This window comes from Sorghum bicolor, chromosome 3, assembly GCF_000003195.3.
Source record: "Sorghum bicolor cultivar BTx623 chromosome 3, Sorghum_bicolor_NCBIv3, whole genome shotgun sequence".
Taxonomy (NCBI): Eukaryota; Viridiplantae; Streptophyta; class Magnoliopsida; order Poales; family Poaceae; genus Sorghum; species Sorghum bicolor.
The window spans coordinates 26,431,950-26,456,455 of record NC_012872.2 but is presented as its reverse complement, the minus strand read 5'-3'; the positions used below and the strand labels follow the sequence as shown (position 1 = coordinate 26,456,455).

Sequence of the window (24,506 nt, the reverse complement as noted above, 5' to 3'; positions counted from 1 at the left end):
ATCCACATCATTAATTCTCGCATACTTAATTCTTGCATTACTCATAGCATTATTATAATAATGAAAAGCCCCATATAAATGATATTTATGGTGTGTAACAACCCCTATTTATTAATTATTGTGGAGGCACAAAAATATTTTCCCATGATTATTTCAATAAGTTTCAATTCTCATAAATTTTCCTGCATTATATTTAATTATAGCTACCTTCTAGAAGCATGACCCACACTCCTTGGGTCCCACATGTCATACACCACACCTCACACATATCCCATCACATTATTTGATCCGCCAACATAACTCCACTCACCAGCACTTTTCCACCAACCAACCACCACCATTGAACTATTATTCTGCGTAAGAGTTAAGCAAAGGAGGGAGTGGAGAAAAGGCAGCCAGGATGGCCACCAAAGGTAGGCGCCCGCCCACCTACAGAGGGCGCCCGCCCTGTCCCCCTTTCCTCCTATAAATTGCCACCTCCTGCCTCCATCTTCTTCACACAAGTATTCCAGAAAACCACGCAAGTTTCAGTTGCCAGAGAAGGAGCTATTGTAGTGAAGTAAGAAGAGAGTAGAGAGGAAGAGAAGAGTGGAAGAGAGGTTGGTAGTCTTTGAGTGAGAGAGTGAGGTTCATCTAGTAAGTAGTGATCCCGCTGTCCAAAGCGGAAGTAAAAGTTGTTGAGGGGGAGGTGCTGCCAAAATAAAAACTTATCTTAAACGACTAACCCCTGGACTACTGACATTTCGGACAGCTGACCACTAACATTTTCTCTCACATTTTCCACTAGTCGTGTGTGTGTCAACTTTTGTCTACAGGATGTTTAAGAAGGTGAAGAACGTAGGGATGGTCCTCAAGAACATAGGTACAAGGAGTTCATCCCGACACTCCTCAGAGATGAGCGTCGACCCAACACCCCCACAAGCTCCATCATCTTCATCTGACCAACAAGTCAAGGTCCTTCTCAAGATAGGAGACCTTGGACTGAAGACCCGCAGAGAAAAGGAAGTTTACCAGCAGCTAACGAACAAAGATTTCATTCACACCCCCACTCTTGATCCTATCTTGCTACAAGAAACAGGTATGGATACTGAATTCGATTTGATTTTCCAGATGGTGGGATGGACAAATTTTTGGAACATAACTGAGCTGGGTTCCCGTCTTCTCACCCTTGAATTTCTTTGCACTTTACAATACTATGAGGGGGGAATTGCTTTTTGGATGTTTAAACAGGACATTATGTTGTCTTGGAGAGAACTGAGCGACCATCTCGGTTTCTCTACAAGATGCATCTTGAACATTGACTCCGACTTACCCAATTTTGAGAGACACCAGTTCTGGAAAGAGATATCTAGAGATGAGTTTTATAGTCAAGCCCGAACAAGTGACATGGAACACCCCACTCTTAGGATGTTCCACAAATGGCTCGGATACAATCTTTTCTATCGTGATGATATTAGAAAAGTAAGAGTAGGAGATTTACAGCTTCTATATGCTGCGATAAATAAAGTACCCACTTCGCTTGTTACACTTTTGGTTTCTCATTGGCTTAGTATATCTAGTCTTCAGGGACCTGTAGGGTGTACTTCACTTATCACTCGTCTAGCCTCTAGTCTTCATTTGCTAGAAATCTCGTCATTGGAATTCATAGATGAGTTACGAATATATCATGGATATGACACTTTTAGGCAAGCTTGGATGTTAAAGAAAGAGGGGATCATAATGTATATGTTATATGATAACAAAGGCAAGATTCAGTTACCTAACCTGAACCTTGGCCTCTATGTTGTTCAAAATTATTTGATTGAGATTGCAGTGACACCGGTAAACCAGAGAGCTCCACAACGAGTGGCATCTGAAAGGACGACCACCCATTAAGAACACACCTGGTATGGAGCTGATCCTGGGCCGGAAGAAGCAGCGCACCTGCATTGTTGTGACTACAACCCTCGAGTTCTTCGGGACCCATGGGTTCGACATGCTCAACCACAAGAGCCAGCACAGGAGACATGGCCGGAGAGCCAAGATCACCAGTGGACAAACACGCCTTTCCGTATAGGCAGGTACTCCACTTATTCATATGGAGCTTCAGGATCCAGACCTCTGCCCCAATTCGATGCAGGACGATACTTTGACGCCTCTTATGCTTTCACGAACAACTACTACCAAGAGGCCGGCGCTTTCTTCACCCGTACCGACAACACCCTCCTCGACATCCAGAATACGCAAGTAGAGCATGGAGGACTCCTAGAACAGCAACAAAAATGGAACCAGGACCACGCCACTGCAGTACAAGAACTGAGACAAGACACCACAACAATGAATGACAACATCACCACCATGATACGATTCTAGAACATCGGGTAAGACCGAGAACCACATCCAGCTTGGGGGAGTTCCTCCCCGTTTTATCAGGTAAGTTTTTATTTGCTTTTCTTATTTATTCTTTTCTATTTTAGCATTTCATCTTAAAGAGAAAAACTTAGAAAACTCAATAAATATTTCCTTGCTTTAATTTACTGCAATCTATAAACATGAAAACAAAATAAAAAAGAGTGTGTAGATAAGTGTGCTTTATTTTTCTGCCAAGTGTTAATCTCTAGAAAAATAAAAGACCAAAAAGATGGATGATGGAAATGATGAATAGTTGCTCTGTTTGCTTAATTTCAAGTACCTAGATTTTATATTAGAGTTCTTCCAGGAAATACTAAAACCTGAAAATTACTATCTATGGGAAGCATAAAACTAAAGTCTAGGTAAGAGAAAGGCATGATATAAAGTTTGAGCTACTGTTTGTCTTGTTCCTACTACACTGAGTTCTGGAGATTTATTTTGAAAACTTACAAATCACATGATGAGTTCCCAGCATAACAAACTTTCTACCATAGCCATACTTGCTATAACATCTTTTACTATGTTCACATTGAGTTTGATCGAGCTGTGTAGACCCTTAGGAGCTTTTCATGTGGTTAAATTAAGATATTCACTTGTACACATCCACTACACTATTCACCACCAGTCATTAAAATTGCTAAAAATATTATCACTCACTGTCCCAAGTGTTGTTATTCTCTCTCTCCAAAAAGATTCAATGCAGAAGAGGCATGGGTTATGCAAAAACATGCGAGGAAATAAAAAGGGGCAAGTGTCCGGAACCTCAACAATGAAAGAAAGAGGGAGACGAGAGGTAAAAATGGACAAGTGTCTGGAGTAGAATTCGGGGTACAAAGATACCCACTTGAGCAGAAAAAATGAACAAGTGTCCCACAGTAGATTTAGGGGTATCTACTACCCACCTGAAAAAAAGAGAGAAAAAAGATAGCCCATGTTATCCCAAAGCAAAGATCAAAGAAGAGGAGAGATAGCAATATGAGGAGCAATGAGAAGTAAGTTTTATTATCACTTATATTTTCACCATTACTATCATTTACTCCACCACACATGCACATCTTTATTTAATTATATGCTGAGTTCCTTTGGATCCATGGCTCGATTAGACAACATATGTATGAGCTATTTTTCACTCCTATGAGCTCCACTTAAATATTCCATTAGCTATAAGTAAGTGACATTTTGGTAAGGATCCACAAATACCACATATAGAGAGACTTGAGAGAATCATTGCTGGGAACTTTGAGCTTTATTTAAAAAAACTTTTGAAAAAATCTGGAACAAAGGTGAAGTATAGACAGGAGGAATAGTGCTTGACTTAATTATTTTGTCTTTCGATTACTTAAGACTTAAGTGGAGGTACTAAGCTCCATAACACTTCAATCTAATCTGGAAGAATTTTTATGTGAAAGCATGTGTGCCTGTCAGGAAAGAAAACATCGAAGCAACTCCTGATCCATCTGAGTTTAGCTGTTTGCTCAGGGACGAGCAAAGGGTAAGCTTGGGGGAGTTTGTTGACGGTCCTTAAGTACTAAATTTAACCATCAATTAAACATGGAAAAGGATCCAAATGAAACAAACATCTAGAATCAGGGTTTTACTTGACAGAATTCCACGAGCTTTGGTGTTTATCTATTTCTGCAGGGGGTTACCAGAAAATATGGAGAGAAGGCCCACATGTCATGTTTACAACGAGATAATTATGTGCCGCGCAATTTTCCTCAATCTAGAAGAGTCCAGAAGCCACGGGAATGAACGGGTGACCGGACGGGCTCGGGGGCAGGGCGCCCGCCCTCCCCCCTTGGGCGCCCGCCCTGGCCAGGAGTCCAATCAGAACCAAACTCTTGGATCGTGCTCCACCGACCTAAAGGACCAAGGAAAACCGTGCGATCAATGTCGGTTTGATCCGATGGCCCAAATTCACTTGAAAGGACTATATAATCAATGCCTCTCCACCCTAGGGGGAGAGGAAGAGATATCATTATCAGAGGTAGCCATCAAAGTTAGGGTTTAGACATCTATCCCACAGAGAATTAGTATTAGCTACTCCCTAATCCTTCAAGTTTAGAGGATTGATTAGATAGCAATTAGAGAAGTAGAGCCTAGTGCTCTGGATTCAGATCTTCTCTAATAAAGATTGGTATTATTTCATATCTTTCTCTAATACTTTGTTCTAATTGTATTATGTCTCTATTTATTATGCTCTTAGTTTGCTCTAGTTCTATATTTGATATAGTTATGATTGATAATGAGTTTATGTATAAGTTTGCAAAGCCCTTAGCTCTTGACGCGAAGGAGTTAAGTGGTATATCACATGTAGGCGTGGTGCTTAGATGTTATTTACCTGCAAATGTATCCTATTGGCCGAGTCGTGTGGTAGTTTATGATAGTGACAGCTTCGTTGATTCTTATATAGTCCACCCTCCGTTGATAGGACATGCAGAATTTGTATTGCGGAGTAAGTCTTGCGATGTTCTGATTTACTTTAGCAATGTTCCTTATACATGAATGAAGAGTCTTTTATACTATATATGATCTTGTAGATAACTAGAGTAGATTATGACTTAGTAGATAGGAGATAACTTAGAATCCATTCTCTACCTAATCTGACGTCACCTTACATATACGAGGAGTAGTCTATTTTCTAATCACTGTGTTATTTACCCATGAGCTTATATTTTATTATCATTATTATTATGGCTTACCCCCTGCCAAAGTAAGTGACTGTGTGATGAGGTAGCCGAAGTCGATGGACATGAACTCGAGACTCCTAAACCAGATCACCATGCAGCGTGGAATCTGTGAAACAAAGTTAGCCATCTGGGAAAGTTACCCATGAGCTTATATTTTATTATCGTTATTATTATGGATTACACATGATATTTTATTATCATTATTATTATGGCTTACCCCCTGCTCTCTATCAGAGGATCGGGTGAAGCACGCATTGTGCCCTCACGCTTAGGGAGGGCCACATGTCGACCACACCACCATGCCTCCCCGCCCAAGAGGAGGCATGATCAGCACCATCATCATCGCCTCTCGGCCACCACACGGTCGCTGCCCCGAGTGGACCAGCTAGACCCTCTAGTGGGGGGTCCGTTAGGTATACGTTTCGGGGTGGTGAGCGAGCCAGCTAGCCGTAGTGGTGATCGCTACTTTGTGGAATCGAGGGAGCCCAGCTCCGTGGCAAGGATCCCGTGACCTCACCACCATCCGCTCTACTACCGCACGGGCTGTTTGTCGGTCGGCGTCTGCTTGCATTCGGCCTCGACAACGCTGCGGCAACCTGCTCTGTGATGATCCGTCCCAGTGCTAGTGCACACACGGAGCGGCCACTGGCCCTCCCGTGTGATTCCACAACGCAGAGGGAAACCCTGTCGTCAACCAAGAACTCGAGCTTCCCACAAATATGTAGACCTCAAGCTCTTGGACCAGGATGATACACCCTCATTACGCTGAGGCAGCAGCTAGCAGAAGAGTGGCGAGGATGCTTTTACACCACCACAGAGCCTGACCTTGATTTCGAGTCTGACAGCTATGACCCCACGAGGGTGTGCTTCAACATCATGGATGGAGTCGTGGCCTCTGACGACGATACCACCAACGACAACGGCAACAACGCCGCTGCTGCCGCGCCAGCAGTGGGAGGAGACCCTGTAATACCCGATTTTAAGGACAAAACCAGATATGCACCATATGTGAGTTTTAGAAGTCAAATCTCACATATAGCTACAAATAAGGGGTAATATCAAAAGACAATGCATAAATATATAACGTACTTAGTATAAAAGATATAACCTTTGGTAGCAAACAGCGGATTGACAACTCCAACTTCGGGTATTAACTTCTCTCTACAGGATCCAACTGACTGGTTGATCACAAGCCCAAAACTTCTCCTGATGTGTGGGGGAAAATTGCAAGAGTGAGCACATATCATACGCAACAAGTATAACCAGGGGTTCATGAGGCTCAAATAGCTGACACTAGTTTGACTGCATTTAGCTTTTATGTGTGGATAGCATATTTATATTTGGATAGCAAATATCAAGGTAGCATAACTTAAATCCCATAACCACATGATCAAATGTATACAAGAATTATGAATAACACAAATAAACAACATAATAAACCATCATTTATCATCATTAATCAAGTTCATCAGTGTCCATCTATTCCGTCAGTTTTCCGGGCCGACCGTATCCGTGGGCACGGCTAGTATACCAGATTTAACACTCTGCAGAGGTTGTACATCTTTACCCACGAGTCATGATTTACCCTTTCGCCCGAGGCCCATCGACCTCTTAGCTCACTTCCAAGGAAAGCCGGCAGGGTTCACTATGAAGTCTTTCAAAGGTTCGTCTAACAAGTTAGGGCCGCTTGGTTTCATTAGTCAGTCCATGTGATTCACCCGTAGGAATCCACGGTCTGCTATTCCCCAATTGCACCACAATGGGTAACCGCTAACGAGCTAGAAAAGTTACTCATACTTGACTAAAGCCAGAGCCATATAGCCCTCATGGTTGTACGAGTTGTCCCAGCTTTTGCCAAGGGATAAGTCCTTATGGAGGGTCAAGATCAATCTAGCAAAAGCCAGAGTTCTTTCCACCCTTTATATTCAAGTTACTAGAAAGCTTATTTTATTGTTTATTGTATATTCAAATATTCATGTTACAAGATCATGGATTAATAATCAAGCACTAGCAAGAACTACCCAAATGCATATCCAAATAGGTAACAAGGAAATCAGGATAACAATCATCTATGATTTTGCTAAGGTCATCAAGGTGGACACATGCATATGAATTGTATTAATTGTGTATAGGTAACAAGGATAGTCCCAACTTATACTTGCCTTGATCAAAGCTCTCCTGAGCCTGCTGCTGATCTTCAAAAGCTTGACCTTGATCACCAACGTATCGCTCACCGTCTATATCCGATCATCAATCAACAACACACAATCCAATGTAGGCAATCATACACGAAGCAAACAAGCTATAATTAGAACAATACACCACACAGTGGTAAACAAATATAAAAGTTTATCAAAATGTTCTACGCAGCGCGACGATCACACAAACGTAAAGTTCACGAAAATCGGAGTCGAAACCGTAAAGTTATATATTTTCTAAGATTTTATATAGAAAAGTAATTAATTAATTAGGGTCACGGAATTAAAAAATTTTCAAACTGAGAAAATAATGTTACTAACATGTAGAGCTCATTTATACGAATCCAAACGCAATTTGAATGGGTCAAAACGGAGTTTAAATGAATATTTTATAGCCAAAAAAAATCCAGTGGCAAACTTGTAATTTGATGACAACGTATTTTGAATCATACCGAGGTAAAATACGTTTCCTAAAGGACAAAGCGTGTTTCTAGAAAGGCGTAAAGGACTATGGGTTTATTAAAAACTCCGAGGGCTATTTATCAAAATCTACCCCGAAGGGGTATCTTCTAATCTCGGCCCTTGGTTTGGATCGGATGCCTCAGAATGATTTCAGGGGGATGATGGGAGTTCCCTGGCCGGAATAGAGCAAAGCTCGCCGGAGTTGGTGGGGAAGGCACTAGGAAGCTCGGTTTTCGATGGGAAAAGTTCCGGGAGCAAGAGAGGACCATCGCGAACTCGGTCCTAGGGTGTTAACGAAGCTCGGGGAGGTCTCGGGAGAGGCGCACGACGCAAACCACGGACGGGAGTTTCCCTGAAACACTTCGGCGACCTGCGACGAGTGACACAGAGCATGAATTCACGAGGGGTAAGACTCAGGGGCTTCGCAAACGCAGCCCGAAGCTCGGCAGAAAGGTTACGGTGGCTCGGAGACAAAGGTCGTCGGAATTGGCAACGGCGGGCGGCTCCTGCGCCTCGGCGAGATCCAAAACAGGGACACCGGCGAAAAGGGCAGTTCCTAATCTCGTGGATGGAGAAAAGGGGTGTGCGGGAGGGCTACAGGCTTTATAGGAGCGGGTCACGCGCAGCTCAGGCAAGGAATCCCGAAGAAATCGGGATCGGGTGGCGTCGATTGTGTCCTGTTCGTGCACGACTCGACGAGGAAGACGATGGAGTCACTGCCAAATGGGCCCCAGCCGTCAGCTGCAGGAGAGAGGGGAAGGTGGCGCTGGGCCTGCGGGACAGAAAAGAGAGGGAGAGGTTTTTTCCTTTTTTTCTTTTTTTTTTCTTTTCCTTCAAGACATTTTCAAATCCATTTAAATATGTTTGAAATATTTTTGATCTTTGGTCAAATCACTCATCACAATAAAATGAATTTTTCAGCATGAATGCACAACCATATTTATAATCCTATGATAAATTTTAATTTTGACAAAAATTATTTATTTACTAGATTAAATGCCCACCAAAAATGTTTAATTGAATCCTATTAATTAAAAATCAGATTTTGGGTGTTACAAACTCTACCCCCCTTAAATTGAATCTCGTCCTCGAGATTTGAAAGAGACACAGATTCCAAAAGAGAAACAAGAACAAGATCTTGATAACTATTTCAACTTCACAACTTACGTTGAGGTAAACTCAAATTTTCCATAGAGTGTCTAAAGTCCATCGTGACTACCAACTTTCTGACTTACAACTCCAAGACATGATAACTTAGTAGGGATTTGCCTCCTCAGGTAGGAGTAGGCCACCTTGATACTCAATTCTATTCCCTAATGGTGCGGTTAGGAAAATTTTCCACTAGGTAGCATATATCACTCCTTTGTGTGCACATAACCATCCATTGCCGAGAACCAAAGGAATGTCGAGTGACTCTGGCACAATGAGGTTTATAGTAAAGTTTTCCTTGCTTATGACCAAATTGATATTCGCGCAAACTTGATCTGCTTGTATCTCTCAAATTGGGGTTTGAACTAACAAAAGCTTCCTCGTTGTGGATTCTAATTTGATTCAATGTCAACTTGCTCTTCTATATTATTATTTTGATAACACTCAAGTTCGTCATACTCATAACATCCTTCTTCAATGACAAGATGATCATACTCTTCCCACCTACCCATGAGAGGCGTCATATTGGGCTCCTGATCCTTGGGACACTGCACTCCCTGTCATCGAGTGACCAACGTCAGTAACACGGCAAGGATAGTTGATCATAACCATAGGATATCTTGAGACAGTTATCACTTCATGATAGTTTAAAATGCATCTTCCAGTGATATCAAGGTACTACCCCCCTTAAGACGAGGTTGGTTGGGGGACATTAGGGACTAATTCTCCTATCCTTTTTAGACGCTACACATCATAGTCTTTTAAATTCCTTGTACCACGTCTCTTAATCCAAGGTTGGTTTCAATACTAAGTTCCATCTATTGGTACCTTTGTCGCAATTAAGTCGTTTCACTCTCATATTGTATATGCAACTTTGTAGCCTTTGGTGTCATCTGATCCTCATACATGACTCTGAATCCATGAGTATCAGCAATGACATATATCTCTATTAATATTCTCTAAATGAGGTGATATCTTGAATCAAAACCAATTAACCAAGCACTTGCGATCCTAATATCTTTAACCACTTCTTCTCCTTGTAGCTTCTTTAATTGGGCTACCCCCTTAAGAAAAGTCAACTAGGGGACCAAGAAAGTAGCTTGCATATTTTCCAGACAAGTTAACATTGAGAACTTCTGTCATCCCAAAGAACTTATGTGCAAGAGAACAAACAGGTATCCTAAAATCTTCTCATGACATGAAAACACCAGCGTAGTAAATTAGACATAACTCTTATTCTGTTAATCCAATAGAGCATTAGCTTATACGGTTAGAAAGCTTATGAAATTCACTACAACTTTCCTGTAGAAGACATACTTAGATTCTATCTTTAAGCCTAGGTAAAATAGCCAAACTAAAATTCCATCCTGACAATGTCTCAGCAAAGGTGCAGTAACTTCCAAAAATTATATCTCGAGCTACTTAACCCATTTGGAGATGATCCTTACATTTTTGAAAAGCTTGGGAAATCCTCTACAACTTTCATATATCACGTGTTCCCAGATTCTGTCTTTAACTAGGCTGAAAATAGGAAATGCCAGATCTGTCCCGATCTTGAAACAGAACAGAAACATCCAAGGGTAAATATCATATCTCAAGTTATACTTATCCAAATGAGTTCCAGCTTATGCTGTTGGAAAGCTTAGAACATTGTCTACAACTTTTCTATAGAACACTTTTCCAAATTCTATAGTTATATATGTCTAAACAGTAAGTAACTAAAACTGGTCCAGATTCTTGACAGCCCATCTGTATCACCTTGTGATTTTTGTAACTTCCAAACCATAATAGCAGTGAGGGTGATTCTAGTGGTCAGAGAAATATATTCAAGTCTAGTTGTTACCAGAAAAAATTGATAAACCTTGCACGATCAGATCTTGAGATACACCAAAACTATTGCAGACTGCTCCAGAAATCAGCAAAGGATAGAAACAAGAGATAGCCAAACCCAACTACTTATTTCATTAATCCTTATACCTTAGGCTTATAAACTAAATGAAATTGTGAAGAAAATCCACAAGTTCATTTCACTCATTACAAAGATCCAAATCAAGCATAAACATAATAACAACCAATTAAGCATTAAAGGTTCACACTTCACTCAACTTGCGATACTATCGTTCTCTTCATACTAAGGGTAGAGATCCTAAAACTTATATTTCAAAGATGCAAGAAGGTGGGAAGAAAAGGTTCTAGAAGCATACCAAATCAAGGAGTGAAGATGAGAACAAGTACTTTTAAAATAAGCAACAAGGTAGAGACAAATAGCAAGGATAGGGATATAGTATGGATGAAAATACCAAGGTTTATAGAGCAAGGATTTTATGACAATTCCAAAACGTTAAGACGACCAATTTCTAACTAGGCTTGTGTCCTACAGCCAGCATTGCTTTGATACCACTTTGTAATTCCCGATTTTAAGGACAAAACCAGATATGCACCATATGTGAGTTTTAGAAGTCAAATCTCACATATAGCTACAAATAAGGGGTAATATCAAAAGACAATGCATAAATATATAACGTACTTAGTATAAAAGATATAACCTTTGGTAGCAAACAGCGGATTGACAACTCCAACTTCGGGTATTAACTTCTCTCTACAGGATCCAACTGACTGGTTGATCACAAGCCCAAAACTTCTCCTGATGTGTGGGGGAAAATTGCAAGAGTGAGCACATATCGTACTCGACAAGTATAACCAGGGGTTCATGAGGCTCAAATAGCTGACACTGGTTTGACTGCATTTAGCTTTTATGTGTGGATAGCATATTTATATTTAGATAGCAAATGTCAAGGTAGCATAACTTAAATCCCATAACCACATGATCAAATGTATACAAGAATTATGAATAACACAAATAAACAACATAATAAACCATCATTTATCATCATTAATCAAGTTCATCAGTGTCCATCTATTCCGTTAGTTTTCCGGGCCGCCCGTATCTGTGGGCACGGCTAGTATACCAGATTTAACACTCTGCAGAGGTTGTACATCTTTACCCATGAGTCATGATTTACCCTTTCGCCCGAGGCCCGTCAACCTCTTAGCTCACTTCCAAGGAAAGCCGGCAGGGTTCACTATGAAGTCTTTCAAAGGTTCGTCTAACAAGTTAGGGCCGCTTGGTTTCATTAGTCAGTCCATGTGATTCACCCGTAGGAATCCACGGTCTACTATTCCCCAATTGCGCCACAACGGGTAACCGCTAACGAGCTAGAAAAGTTACTCATACTTGACTAAAGCCAGAGCCATATAACACTCATGGTTGTACGAGTTGTCCTAGCTTTTGCCAAGGGATAAGTCCTTATGGAGGGTCAAGATCAATTTAGCAAAAGCCAGAGTTCTTTCCACCCTTTATATTCAAGTTACTAGAAAGCTTATTTTATTGTTTATTGTATATTCAAATATTCATGTTACAAGATCATGGATTAATAATCAAGCACTAGCAAGAACTACCCAAATGCATATCCAAATAGGTAACAAGGAATTCAGGATAACAATCATCTATGATTTTGCTAAGGTCATCAAGGTGGACACATGCATATGAATTGTATTAACTGTGTATAGGTAACAAGGATAGTCCCAAGTTATACTTGCCTTGATCAAAGCTCTCCTGACCCTGCTGCTGATCTTGAAAAGCTTGAACTTGATCACTAACGTATCGCTCACCGTCTATATCCGATCATCAATGAACAACACACAATCCAATGTAGGCAATCACACACGAAGCAAACAAGCTATAATTAGAACAATACACCAAACAGTGGTAAACAAATATAAAAGTTTATCAAAATGTTCTACGCAGCGCTACGATCACACAAACGTAAAGTTCACGAAAATCGGAGTCGAAACGGTAAAGTTGTGAATTTTCTAAGATTTTATATAGAAAAGTAATTAATTAATTAGGGTCATGGAATTAAAAAGTTTCAAACTGAGAAAATAATGTTAGTAACATGTAGAGCTCATTAATACGAATCCAAACGCAATTTGAATGGGTCAAAACGGAGTTTAAATGAATATTTTATAGCAAAAAGAAATCCAGTGGCAAACTTGTAATTTGATGAAAACGTATTTTGAATCATACCGAGGTGAAATACGTTTTCTAAAGGACAAAGCGTGTTTCTGGAAAGGCGTAAAGTACTGTGGGTTTATTTAGAAAAACTCCGAGGGCTCTTTATCAAAATCTACCCCGAATGGGTATCTTCTAATCTCGGCCCTTTGTTTTGGATCGGATGGCTCGCGGCGGTGGGTGAACTCTGCCCAAACTGAAACGTTCACTGAATCGCTCGATCACCGTGACTGAAACCCGATCTTCAACAACGTTTTACTCTCAGCTCACTTGTTGGTTTTGGCTCAAACTTGATCCTTTGGATAGAGCTACACGAGTTCTACAGGTTTGCTTAAAGCATCAAAGCATAACTCGGCCTGGATTTCAATCTACAACACTCCCAAGAGTCCTACCCCGAAACTGTAAGATTCCAGACTAAGTGTGAAAACAGCACTGATTTCTGGCTTGTGGGCCAAATTTGAATGTGTTCCAAGCATTTTCGTAACAAGTCATCCACATAACTTTTGTAGCCTATAAAATTTACTACAACTTTGCTTTAGGTGTTATTTACATGCAAGGTCTCTAACACCAGTTTCATAAAACATGTTTGAAAAGAGGTCTAGGGGGTCAAATAGGTCAATCTAGGGTTAACCATGACTTAGGGGCATTTTTGGCCAAAACCTCCAACATGAACTTTGTTCAAAATGTTGTTCTAAACATGATTAATGTATTTTGGAAAGCAATGTACACTTGTAGGCATTGGTCACCCATTAAAGTCAACCATAGCAAGTCCTATAGCAATTCAATCACATAGTATATGTAGGAAATGGCATGTGATCATGGTATGATGCTCATGAGTGATCATGATGATGCTTATGTTGATGCAATGCTCATGATGATCATGCAAGCTAACACTAGGAGTGTTACACTAATAATAACTTCAAACGCCATTAGGTCATAGGCATGTCACAGGCAACTCAGTTGCCAAACAGTACATTAGGTCTTTGAAACTAATAGATTAAAATGACAAAGTTATGATGATTCCCAGCAGTGCAGTATCTGCATCAACATGCACCAAGTTACAGCAAGCCTTTCACTACCAACATTTATTTATCCTACACCAAAAGAGAAGTAGCACATCAGCATGCACTTTACTTCTTCAGCTTGTACTTCTGGATCTTCTTGTAGAGCTTATCAAACCTCTTTTCAGCATCACTCTTTGTGTCATTGATAAACTTGCTAGCATTGTGATCCATGGAGCCAAGGCAATGGGCCTTAGCCAGGTCAATTTCAAATTTCAGCTTGTCCATGCTGGAGGGTTCCACATCACTGTCATCAGTGAAGGAACAAGTGGTGGAATAGTCGTCACCACTGTCATCCTCATACGGATCATAATTGGGAACCTACAAATAAAAATGCACTTATATTTGTGAACAAAGCAGTTCTTCATTCCAATGATCACTTATGTTTATGTCACAAAAATGAGATTGTACAAGAAGAAATCTTACCATCTTCTTAGAGAAAGTAGGCCCCCCTTTGGCACGCTTGATAGCAGACACCGGGGCCTTATTGGCAGTAGAGGATGCTCTTTTGGCCCCAGACACTGCTAATGTGGATAATTTCCCGCTGGTCTGATGGACACAAATTAGTGAATAGACCACAATTAATATTAGCCTACATGGCAATTGAATTTTGTTGCAGCAAAAGAATAGAGTGCAATGTGAACAAAATGTTAACACCCCTTTGGCACACTGTAGACCGGAAACCGCTACCTTATTGTAGTTATTGGAAGAGGCCCTTTTGGCCCTGGATGCTTCTCCTGTGGTGATCTGGTGGACCAAAATTATTTATTAACAACCACATGCAACTTCAAACTAAAAATGCTAAATTACAAATTGAAATTAATGGCTGAAATTAATTTCCAAATCTATGGTATGTGTTGATTTGAATATATGCAGGCACATGAATGATATAGTATTTATATATTTGTAATCCAGATCAAAGAAATTTCTGATTTTGCAGACACAGCATATGCTTGATCAGCTCACTGATATTCAAAGGATTAGAAATATGTTTCTGATCTTGCAGACACAGCGTAGCTGATAAATTTCTAATGCTTGATCTACAGAATATATGCTAGTACCCTCGACCTAGTAATTTGCATATAGAATTTTTTATTCTCTGATTCCTTTCTACACAAGTAGTCCGATTGTGGACCATATGAGTTAGCAAGTCTTTTGAATTTCAAGGCAAACTTTTCACAAACTTTGACTGGCGATGCAGGAACTGCATACTCCTACTGATGTAGTAAGGCATCATACAAGTTCCACAAGCTACGATGAATAATGGTCAATACATGTTATTTTCTTGAAGCATGGATATAACTACATAAAAATTAGAATTAATAAGCATGGCCTCAATTAATACTACCATATTCCCTATGCTCATCAAAGATTTTCATGTACTCTAGACTCATCATTAGGCAAGCAACTAGGCACTGAAGATATAGACCAAAAAAATAAGACATGCTTTGAGATATGAAGATACAGACCAAAAATATAGCATTATTGTGAAATCAAGTAGCTAGAATATGTCTGATCTGTTTGTTCATGCAGTGCGTTTGAGGAATCCTTGCCATTACATATTGGATGTATGCCATATACACTAGTACCTATGCCTGCTTTAATATCATTATAAAATTCTGCTCCATATCTTCTGCAAGCACAAAATCTTCAAATGATTTCTCGATATGATTAATTGGATCATTAAAAAGTGGACAAACCCTTATCTTAGAGCATCTAAAAATAGTAAAGAAATCCCTGTGTATCTTATAGCAGATGCAGAGACATATGAAACATGCACACCATAGGTAGTCTGATGAATTGAAACATATGGAAGAGATTATTATCCATTGCAAATTTCCAATACTGGCCCGAACCTAGGAGACATGCTTGGGGGCAGGCGCGGCAACGACCGCATCTTTGTTTCTAGTTTGTAACCCTTAATCCCAAAAATGGTACTCATGATTTAATCTTACCATCTTCTTCTCCGTGGTTGTCTTTGTCGCCGGCTTGAGGTTGAAGACGGGGTCGGAGTCCGAGTCAGAGGACGAGTCGGAGTAGATGACGATGACAATCTGCTTAGGGGCAAACTGACCACGCGCGTTCCGCGCTTTAGGTCCGAGAGTTGTGCCGACGCTTTAGGCTTACCATCTTCAGTGTCGACGCAGCCGCCGCCGCTGTAATCACCGTCACCGCCGCGTCCGTCACCGTCGTGTCTGTCACCACCGCCGTGCCGCGTAGTTTGCCAGTGGGAGTGTGGGTGGGGGCACGGATGGGGAAGGGGAACGACACGGCAGGCTATGTGGGCTTATACCACCTCCTTGGGCCGGCCCGTTAAGAGTTTTGCAAACCTCATTTCACGACTGGTGAATGCCTCCCCTTTTTAGTACCACCTCGGTGAGTCTAGGAGGCGATACAGCACTTAAAAGCTCAAGCGAGCAAGGCAGGTCGAACTCCTTGTCATGATTACCACACTGAACTCTCTGCTCCTTTCTTGGGCCTGTTGGGCCTAATGTGGCTTGCCGGCCTCCCGTTACGGTTTGAGCTCTGTTGACTCCTGTGCGGTTGAGCCTGGCGAGCCCACTTTTGGCTGGGGCAATCCAAATTTTTTGCAAGCCTATAATGAGAGGGAGTCAAAAAAAGGTAGGTTTTTTTTTTGTTTTGGTAGTTTTTTTTTGTTTGGATGGTGTCACGTACGTAACCAGTGCACTCTTGATCACGTACGTCCGGCTCTCCCGATCACGTACGGCCGGCCGGCTCTCCTGATCACGTAGACAACTTATATAAAGGAGATCAATCAAGTCCTTCAACTTTGTTCCCGTTCGGCTTCCTGTTCAAGGTGCAGATCAACAACAGGCGGCACACAGCTCTCATCGACAAACTTGGCGAGACAACAAAGAGAGGCTGGCTGTCCTCTTATTTTTGAACAGTGAATAACAATTTTCAAATAGTGAAGACCTTGCCCATGTTAGCCGCATTCAATTATTCAAGATTTGTTTTTTTTCCAAAAACTTACATAATTACTTACTAGGTAATTGGATAATATTTCGGTTACATTTACAGAAAATACAAGATGTCCCTAGGTCATCACTCCTATAAAAATAATTATCCCTTCTCTGAAGGTTAACATTTGAACCACAGCACAACATCAATCCAACTAAATCCGAATGAGCTTCTTCTTTAAATACCCTTGATTATTCCACAACAGGCAGTTCAAATATAGCATCCTAGTCCTTTGTTGCGTTATCCTAGTTGCAACAATCACATATATTCTAGATCCATTGTTTGAACTGTGTATGTAGTAGAATGCAAGATACTTTTCAGCTTATACAGTTTGTGATGTAAACCTGCACATATCATCAGTTTGCTATTTGTCGAAATCGGAGATGGCTAGCTGAGTAGTGAGTACTGTACCTGGATCCTCATCCATGAGCATGCAGACTGTGCGCTTAATGTTTTACTTGAGAGCACAACTTGTTACTGACCATAGACCATGGCAACATGTTTGGATGTCCTATGAGATGCTCGATGATTAATGACCAAAAATCTATCTGAGATATCAAAAAACAACCTTCCAAAGAATTGTAGCCAATAAATACCTAATTACACTGTTTAACGAGAGGCAATACATTGAATACCTTGGCTGTGGTAAGGTTCTCGTCCCCAATGGCTTCCCAATTTATACCAAGGGGTTGGAACTCATGGCTAGCAGCAGCTTGTCTATCTGCAAGGTAGCAATTTAATTCATTTTAAAAATCAAACATGGCCCAAATTGTAGTTGCTTTAATAAGTCTATTACCTGCAGAAAAGTTGTTGCATTGCCTCTTTCAAATTCCTTCTTTAAAAGTCTAACCTGAAACAGAGGCTAGCCAATTACATATCAGCAGCAGCTGATCAACAAAGCAACCAAATTTGTGAATTGTACTTATGTACATCTATAGATTATTCGATGAATGGAATATTGTGCATTGTACTTATGTATATCTCTGTTTGAATTAATCATCATGCAGGAATTTAATTGGAATTGAAGCATAATATAATGTCTCAGCCTGATGATAGAAGTTGGATGTGGATGGATAGGTCTACTCCGTTTTGGCAAGAAAAATTCCAGAAATTTATTGAAAGCACATTCAGTGGCACGCCAACTGCTCTATGTCCATGTGCTAAATGTCGATGCATGGTTTACAAAACACGACGTGAAGTTCATCGACATATTCTCACTACAAGAAATTAACTTATACATGACGATTTGATTCTGTCATGGACAAGCAAAAATCTGTCACGGTTAACTATCTGTGACGGTCCATAGGAACGTCATCTATTCCTCGTCATACATTTTTTAAACCAAAATAGAATGTCACGGGTTGGTTTTTTGGATCGTCATGGACGAACCAGAGGGCAACTATAGGAAGAGACTATGGTAATGAACTGAACCGTCATGGTTTGTTGCCATGTCAACACACATAAACTAGAACAAAGCTCACAATTGACAAATATTGCTCATCATTTTCATTGAAACTATCAACATTTGTACTTGTACAATATTTCATACGAAATACTAAGGGAATAACCAAGCTACACTCAAGTACCTACAAAACTAAGATGTTGGCTTATATAGCAACAACTCAGATGATTTGCTTGCACTACAAAAATCTTTCATGACTAATGTAGCCACCATGAGCGCCTTGATCCTCTTGCCGCAATTCACAGATAGCCTCATCAAACATCTACAAAGAGTACTAGATCAGTAATAAAACTCAGATGTGCAAAGGCACTATCTTTGAAAAAAATTGCAAGTCTTTTGCCTGTTCAAACTTCTACATTACAACTGTTATTTATTTGAAGAGCATGAGAGTCTAAATATGATTAGCAGTTCAATGCACATGTTTAGTAGAGTCTAAATATGACTAGCAGCATGACTAGCAACATGCACTGACCTCAATCGACAGGAGCAGAGGTTCAGCAACGGTGTGGACAAACATAAGAATTGGATCCTAGCTAGACCGTGTAAGTACAAGCCAATAAATTTGCAAGCCTTCAACTACATACAAACAATGTGCCAAAGAAGTGCAGGACTAATACTTAATACTCACCCAAACTGAGAGCAGTGCTGCCACATGGTCCTCTTGAATTTGTTCATGCCTTAAAGCTTGAGAGCAGTGCTGCCACTTGCTTGCATATCTGAATGGTTGAGGTTTAAGAAAAACAGAATCAATAGTAAGGAATAGAAATCAAGAAGCACAATGGCAATCTTGCAATCTATTTCCAAATATATGTACAAATGCACGCTGCACAGCAAGTCATTTATATTTAATATTTCTATGACAACATTCTGTGAATCAGCACTAAATCCTTATCAGTGCAGGATATCTATTTCAGCACATTGAATCCATATATTTTATTTTGAATAACAATTAATATACTTCTAGAAGTGTTAGGTGAATTAAGATGCAGTATTGCAGAAATGCAGCTACAAAATAAAATTCAGTGTCTAATTCTCTTGAGAGATTTCCTTTGACATCTTGGGGTGGAAACTCATTTCAGCAATAGTTTTGCAAAGTACTTGATTTAGCAAGGTGAAGAATAGCTAATTCATGATTTTGGCATGTATTTCTATATTCGCTTAAAGGTCCATAAACTTTTCAAAAGGGATCTGCCTAACGCAAGCCTATTAACAAAATTCAATCCACCATACTACACGAAAACCAAACAAGTTTTGCACACACAAGCATACACTAGGGTTTAGACCAATTTAGATCTGTTCTGAATACGGATAGCCTAATAGATTAAAATAGGGTACCAATGCTTAGTTTTGCACAAAAGGAAGAAAAGAGAAAGGACATGCATACCTGTTCTTGTGGGTGCTCGTTGCTGTCGATCCAGATGCCCAAGTGTCAAGGCAGAGCAAGCATGGTGGCGGGGCACGTCCGGCGACGGCGGACTTGAGGCCATGCTTGGATGGATGGTGGCGCGCCTTGGGGTCGCACATGGACGGCCAACGGTTGTGCTCGGACCAACAGATCTGGACACCGGGTTGAGAAAGAAGGGCGCCAGAGAGAAGGGGAGGAGCGCCAAGGGGCAGCGACCGGCGGGGAGGGCGCCGGATGCGAAGGTGGTGACGTGTGGGGGAGGAGCAGGGAAGAGCGGCGGCCGGATGCGGAGGCGTGTTGTGGAGAAGAGTAGGGAGAGCGGCGCTGTGAGGGATATCGGGAGAGAGAGACTACGGAGGGATTGAGAGAGACTACGGGAGAGCGGCCTCATCTATTTTTATGTGGTGTGTTATTTTCTTTTTCTTTTTTTGTTTTTTATTTCTCTTTCTTTATATTTCGTGTTTCTATTTATGATCTTTTAATTACTTGATTTTTCTACCGGACGTGAAGACCTTTTAACAATTCTTATTAATTTTGTTGATGCATCTATGATTTGTGTTAATAACTACCTAACACCTAGGGTGTTATAATTCATTTGATTTTAAATATTAGCTGTAACTTTACGGTTAAGACCTTGTTTAGTTCAAAAAAATTCAAAATTCCCCATCACATCGAATCTTGCGGCACATGGATGGAGTATTAAATTAAGTCAAAAACAAAAACTAATTACACAGTTTGTCTGTCAATCGCAAGATGAATCTTTTGACCCTAATTAGTCTATGATTGGATAATATTTGCCACAAGCAAACGAAAGTGCTACAGTACCCAAAATCCAAAATTTTTGCCAACTAAACAAGGCCTAAGGTTTACCACAAAAGTACCAAAATGATCTATGACGTTCAACCATGACGACAACTTAACCAGTCGTCATAGATGTATCACCTCAAAAATGAACCGTCACAGACAATAGAGTTTTGTGATGCTTTCTTAAAACGTCACCACTAAACCGTCATGTAAAGCCTTATTTCTTGTAGTGTCTTCACTTTTGGTTTGATAAAAGTTTCATATCCAAAGGGGAACGTCCAAGTGATGAAGGCGGACCATCTAATCTTGGAGGATTAGTAGAGGACGATGAAGGAGGAGGTGATGATGTTGATCGTGGGACTGAGCTGATTGGAACATTAATAAGGGCGACAATACATGGAAACATCATCCAAGGTCTGGATGAATAGCCAAATGAGCGTGCCAAGAAATTCTATAAATTATTAGAGGAGGCAAGACAGGAATTGTATCTAGGCTGCAAGGAGGCTACCAAGGTTTCTTTTATTGTGAGATTGTTTCAGATTAAGTGCATGCATGGTATTAGTAACACTGCCTTGAGGAGCATACTAAGTCTGTTCTCACTTGTGCTACCCGAAGGCCAGTGTGTCCCAAACACATTGGAGAAAGTTCAGAGGTTAGTTCAAGACCTAGGTCTGGACTATGAAAAGATACACGCTTGTGAGAATGACTGTGTACTATTCTGGAAGGAAAATAAAAAACTAGATATATGTCCAACATGTGGTGAGTCTAGGTGGAAGGATGATGGTACTGCAAAGAGTGATGATACTAGTGACATTGGTGGTACAACAAAGAAGCGTGTTCCACATAAGATCCTACGGTATTTCCCACTAATTCCTCGGCTACAGAGATTATATATGAGGGAGACCACATCATCAGAAATGAGATGGCACAAGGACGGATTGGCCTGCGATGGCAGAATGCGTCACCCTGCAGACTCCCCAGCATGGACGCACGTGGATGATAAGTACAAGTGGTTTTCATCGAATCCTCGTAATGTAAGGCTAGGTATGGCATCGGTTCGATTCAATCCATTTGGGATGATAAATACAACATATACCACTTGGCCTGTGATCATAATCCCTTATAATTTGCCGCCTTGGTTGTGTATGAAACAACCGTACTGGATGATGTCGATGTTGGTTCCAGGACCAAAATCCCCTAGAAACAACATTGATGTATACTTTCATCCCCTCGTCGATGAGTTAAAGGAGCTGTGGAATGATGGTGTTGAAACATGGGATGCAAAGGAAAAGAAGAATTTTAATCTACATGCTCTTCTTCTTTGGACAATCAATGATTTTCCAGCATATGCAATGTTGTCTGGTTGGAGCACCAAAGGGAAGTTTGCATGTCCGTATTGCAACAAGGATACATACTTCTTGTGGCTGAAATACGGGTCGAAGCATACATGGGACATCGCCGCTTTTTGCCATTGAAACATAGGTAAGATTTTATTTGGCTGTTTTTGTTATCTTTAATTTTTAAATTCTTAATTAATGAGTTCACCATCCAAACATAGGTGGCGCAGGAATAAGATCAGCTTTAATAACAAAGTAGAATTGAGGGAGACTCCTGAACCATTGACTGGTGAACAAGTGAGAGAACAATTTCAATATGTTGAAGAATTGAGTTTTGGGATAACGACAAGAAAGAGGAAGCAACGTGATGAACAAAATAGATGGCACAATTGGAGAAAGCAAAGTATATTCTTTGAATTGCCTTACTGGGATTCATTGCTTATAAGGCATAATTTGGATGTGATGCACATTGAGAAGAACATATGTGAGAGCATTTTGGGTACTTTGCTTGAAGAAAGCAAAGTATATTCTTTGATGGTAAATGTAAGGACAGTGAGAAGGCCCGTCTTGACATGGAACATCTTGGTATGAGGAAATATCAACATCTTATGATGGAGAATAATAAATATACTATGCCTCCAGCGTTGTACAAATTATCTAAGAAGGAGAAGAAAATTTTATGCACATTTCTAGAAGGAGTGAAGATGCCTGATGGGTTTGCCTCCAATATAAAAAGATCTGTTGACGTTAAAGCTTGTAAGGTTGCTGGACTCAAAACTCATGAGTACCATGTTATTCTACCAAAGTTGTTACCTTTGATTCTACGCAGCATTCTACCACAAGATGTTGTGATCCCATTTATTAATCTTAGTAATTTCTTCAATGCAATCTGTTCAAAGGAGCTAATGGAGGCAGATCTTGATAAGCTTAGCCGTTTGATCAAAGAGACTCTGTGTCACCTTGAGATGGTATTCCCACAAGCATTTTTTGACATAATGATGCATTTGCCGGTGCATCTAGCTGAAGAGGCTAAACTAGGAGGTCTTGTGAGCTACAGATGGATGTATCCGGTTGAGAGATATTTGCGTACACTAAAAGGCTATGTGAGGAACAAAGCACATCCTGAAGGTTCAATAGCCGAGGGATCTATCTCTGAGGAGTGCATGACTTTTTGCGCTTGTTTCTTAGAAGATGTTGGCACCAAATTGAATCAAGCTGATCGTCACGAAAGTGCTGCTGTGAATGAGCCACCTTCTGGTCTCAGCATATTTAGCAAAATTGATTATAGCAGGAAAGGATATAATTTGGAGTTGATTAATCTAGAAGAGTTAGTGAAGATGAGACACTAATGATATCCAACTGTGAGGAGGCTGGAAAATGGGTTGAGTAAGTTGCAATATATATCATTGTCAATTCATTTGTAGGATTTTTTTTAGTAAACTACTAACTATTTCAAGTTATGTCCGAAATGCAGTGAGCATATGGACGAACTCAGAAAAGATGGTAAAGGAAACCTAGACAAACGACACAAGGAGCAAATTGTAAGCTGGTTTCAAGGCAAAGTGAGTAATTAATTAATTAATTTTTTCAGTCTTAATGGTGAAAAGATGACATATGTTATTCACTGCGCTTGTATTATGGAACTGTGTTTTGCAAATCAGCAAGGAAAATGATAGTGAACTCTTATATTCCCTTGCTAAAGGACCAGACCATAGAGCTCGTGTCTTCAATAGATGCTTCATCAATGGTTTCCTGTTCCGAACTGCTTCTATTGAGAAAAGGCTGACCACACGAAATAGTGGTGTTTATGTGAAGGGTGATGGCAGTACCGGCAATATGGCACGGTATGGAGTGATTAAAAAAATTATCACTCTTGATTTTCCCATGGAAAAAGAAGTTGTATTGTTTGAGTGTGATTGGTATGATGTACCAGCTGCCACTAATAGCAAAAGTAAAGGATATAATAAGTATGAATACGGGATTATCGATATTGATACTAGACGTCATCGATATTCCGATGAACCCTATATTCTAGCAACACAAGCTGAATTAGTGTTCTATGCTGAAATCCCAAACAAGTTGGGTTGGTGTAGTGTTGTTGCAGTGAAGCCTAGGAATTTGTATGCCATGCCAGAAGCAACAGAAGACGAGGGTCAATTAGACACAAGCTTACTGGATGTGGGAGTAAGCATCAAAGCATGGATTTGACAAATTGGACGAGGTCAGACATGGAAGGCTCTAGTGTTATACATCTATTATTAATCAGGCGCTTGCCTAACCTGTTCCTGAACTAGATCACACGACATTTCTTGAGGCAGAAGATGATGAAGATGATGAGACCTATGTTGATGATGGAGTTGTGGCACCAGCTACAACAGTGGGAGAAGGACAAGATGACGATTTCTTTGTTTGAGCAAGCAAACATGAGCTCTGTTTGAGCAAGCAAAAGATATATAGAATCAAAGGTTGGTCAGAATTTTCTAGTAGAAAACT

The 24,506-nt window shown here is 40.4% G+C and overlaps 1 protein-coding gene across 1 annotated transcript; it reads right to left on the bottom strand.

The window, feature by feature from the left end:
- LOC110433353 lies at positions 18,489-20,195 on the bottom strand. The gene is made up of 3 exons (XM_021455262.1): positions 19,852-20,195; positions 19,096-19,183; positions 18,489-18,729 (listed from the first exon to the last, which is right to left on the bottom strand). Exons 1-3 carry the CDS (start codon positions 19,989-19,991, stop codon positions 18,646-18,648), a joined length of 312 nt encoding a protein of 103 aa, XP_021310937.1. The 5' UTR covers positions 19,992-20,195; the 3' UTR covers positions 18,489-18,645.

Bases quoted from the DNA above. Each gene is read 5' to 3' on its own strand.
- LOC110433353 (XM_021455262.1), bottom strand. From the start codon at position 19,991: ATGTGCGACCCCAAGGCGCGCCACCATCCATCCAAGCATGGCCTCAAG. The intron at 19,184-19,851 runs GTATGCATGTCC...TCAACCATTCAG, and splicing joins ACGAGCACCCACAAGAACAG to ATATGCAAGCAAGTGGCAGC. The intron at 18,730-19,095 runs GTGAGTATTAAG...TACTCTTTGTAG, and splicing joins CAGCACTGCTCTCAGTTTGG to ATGTTTGATGAGGCTATCTG.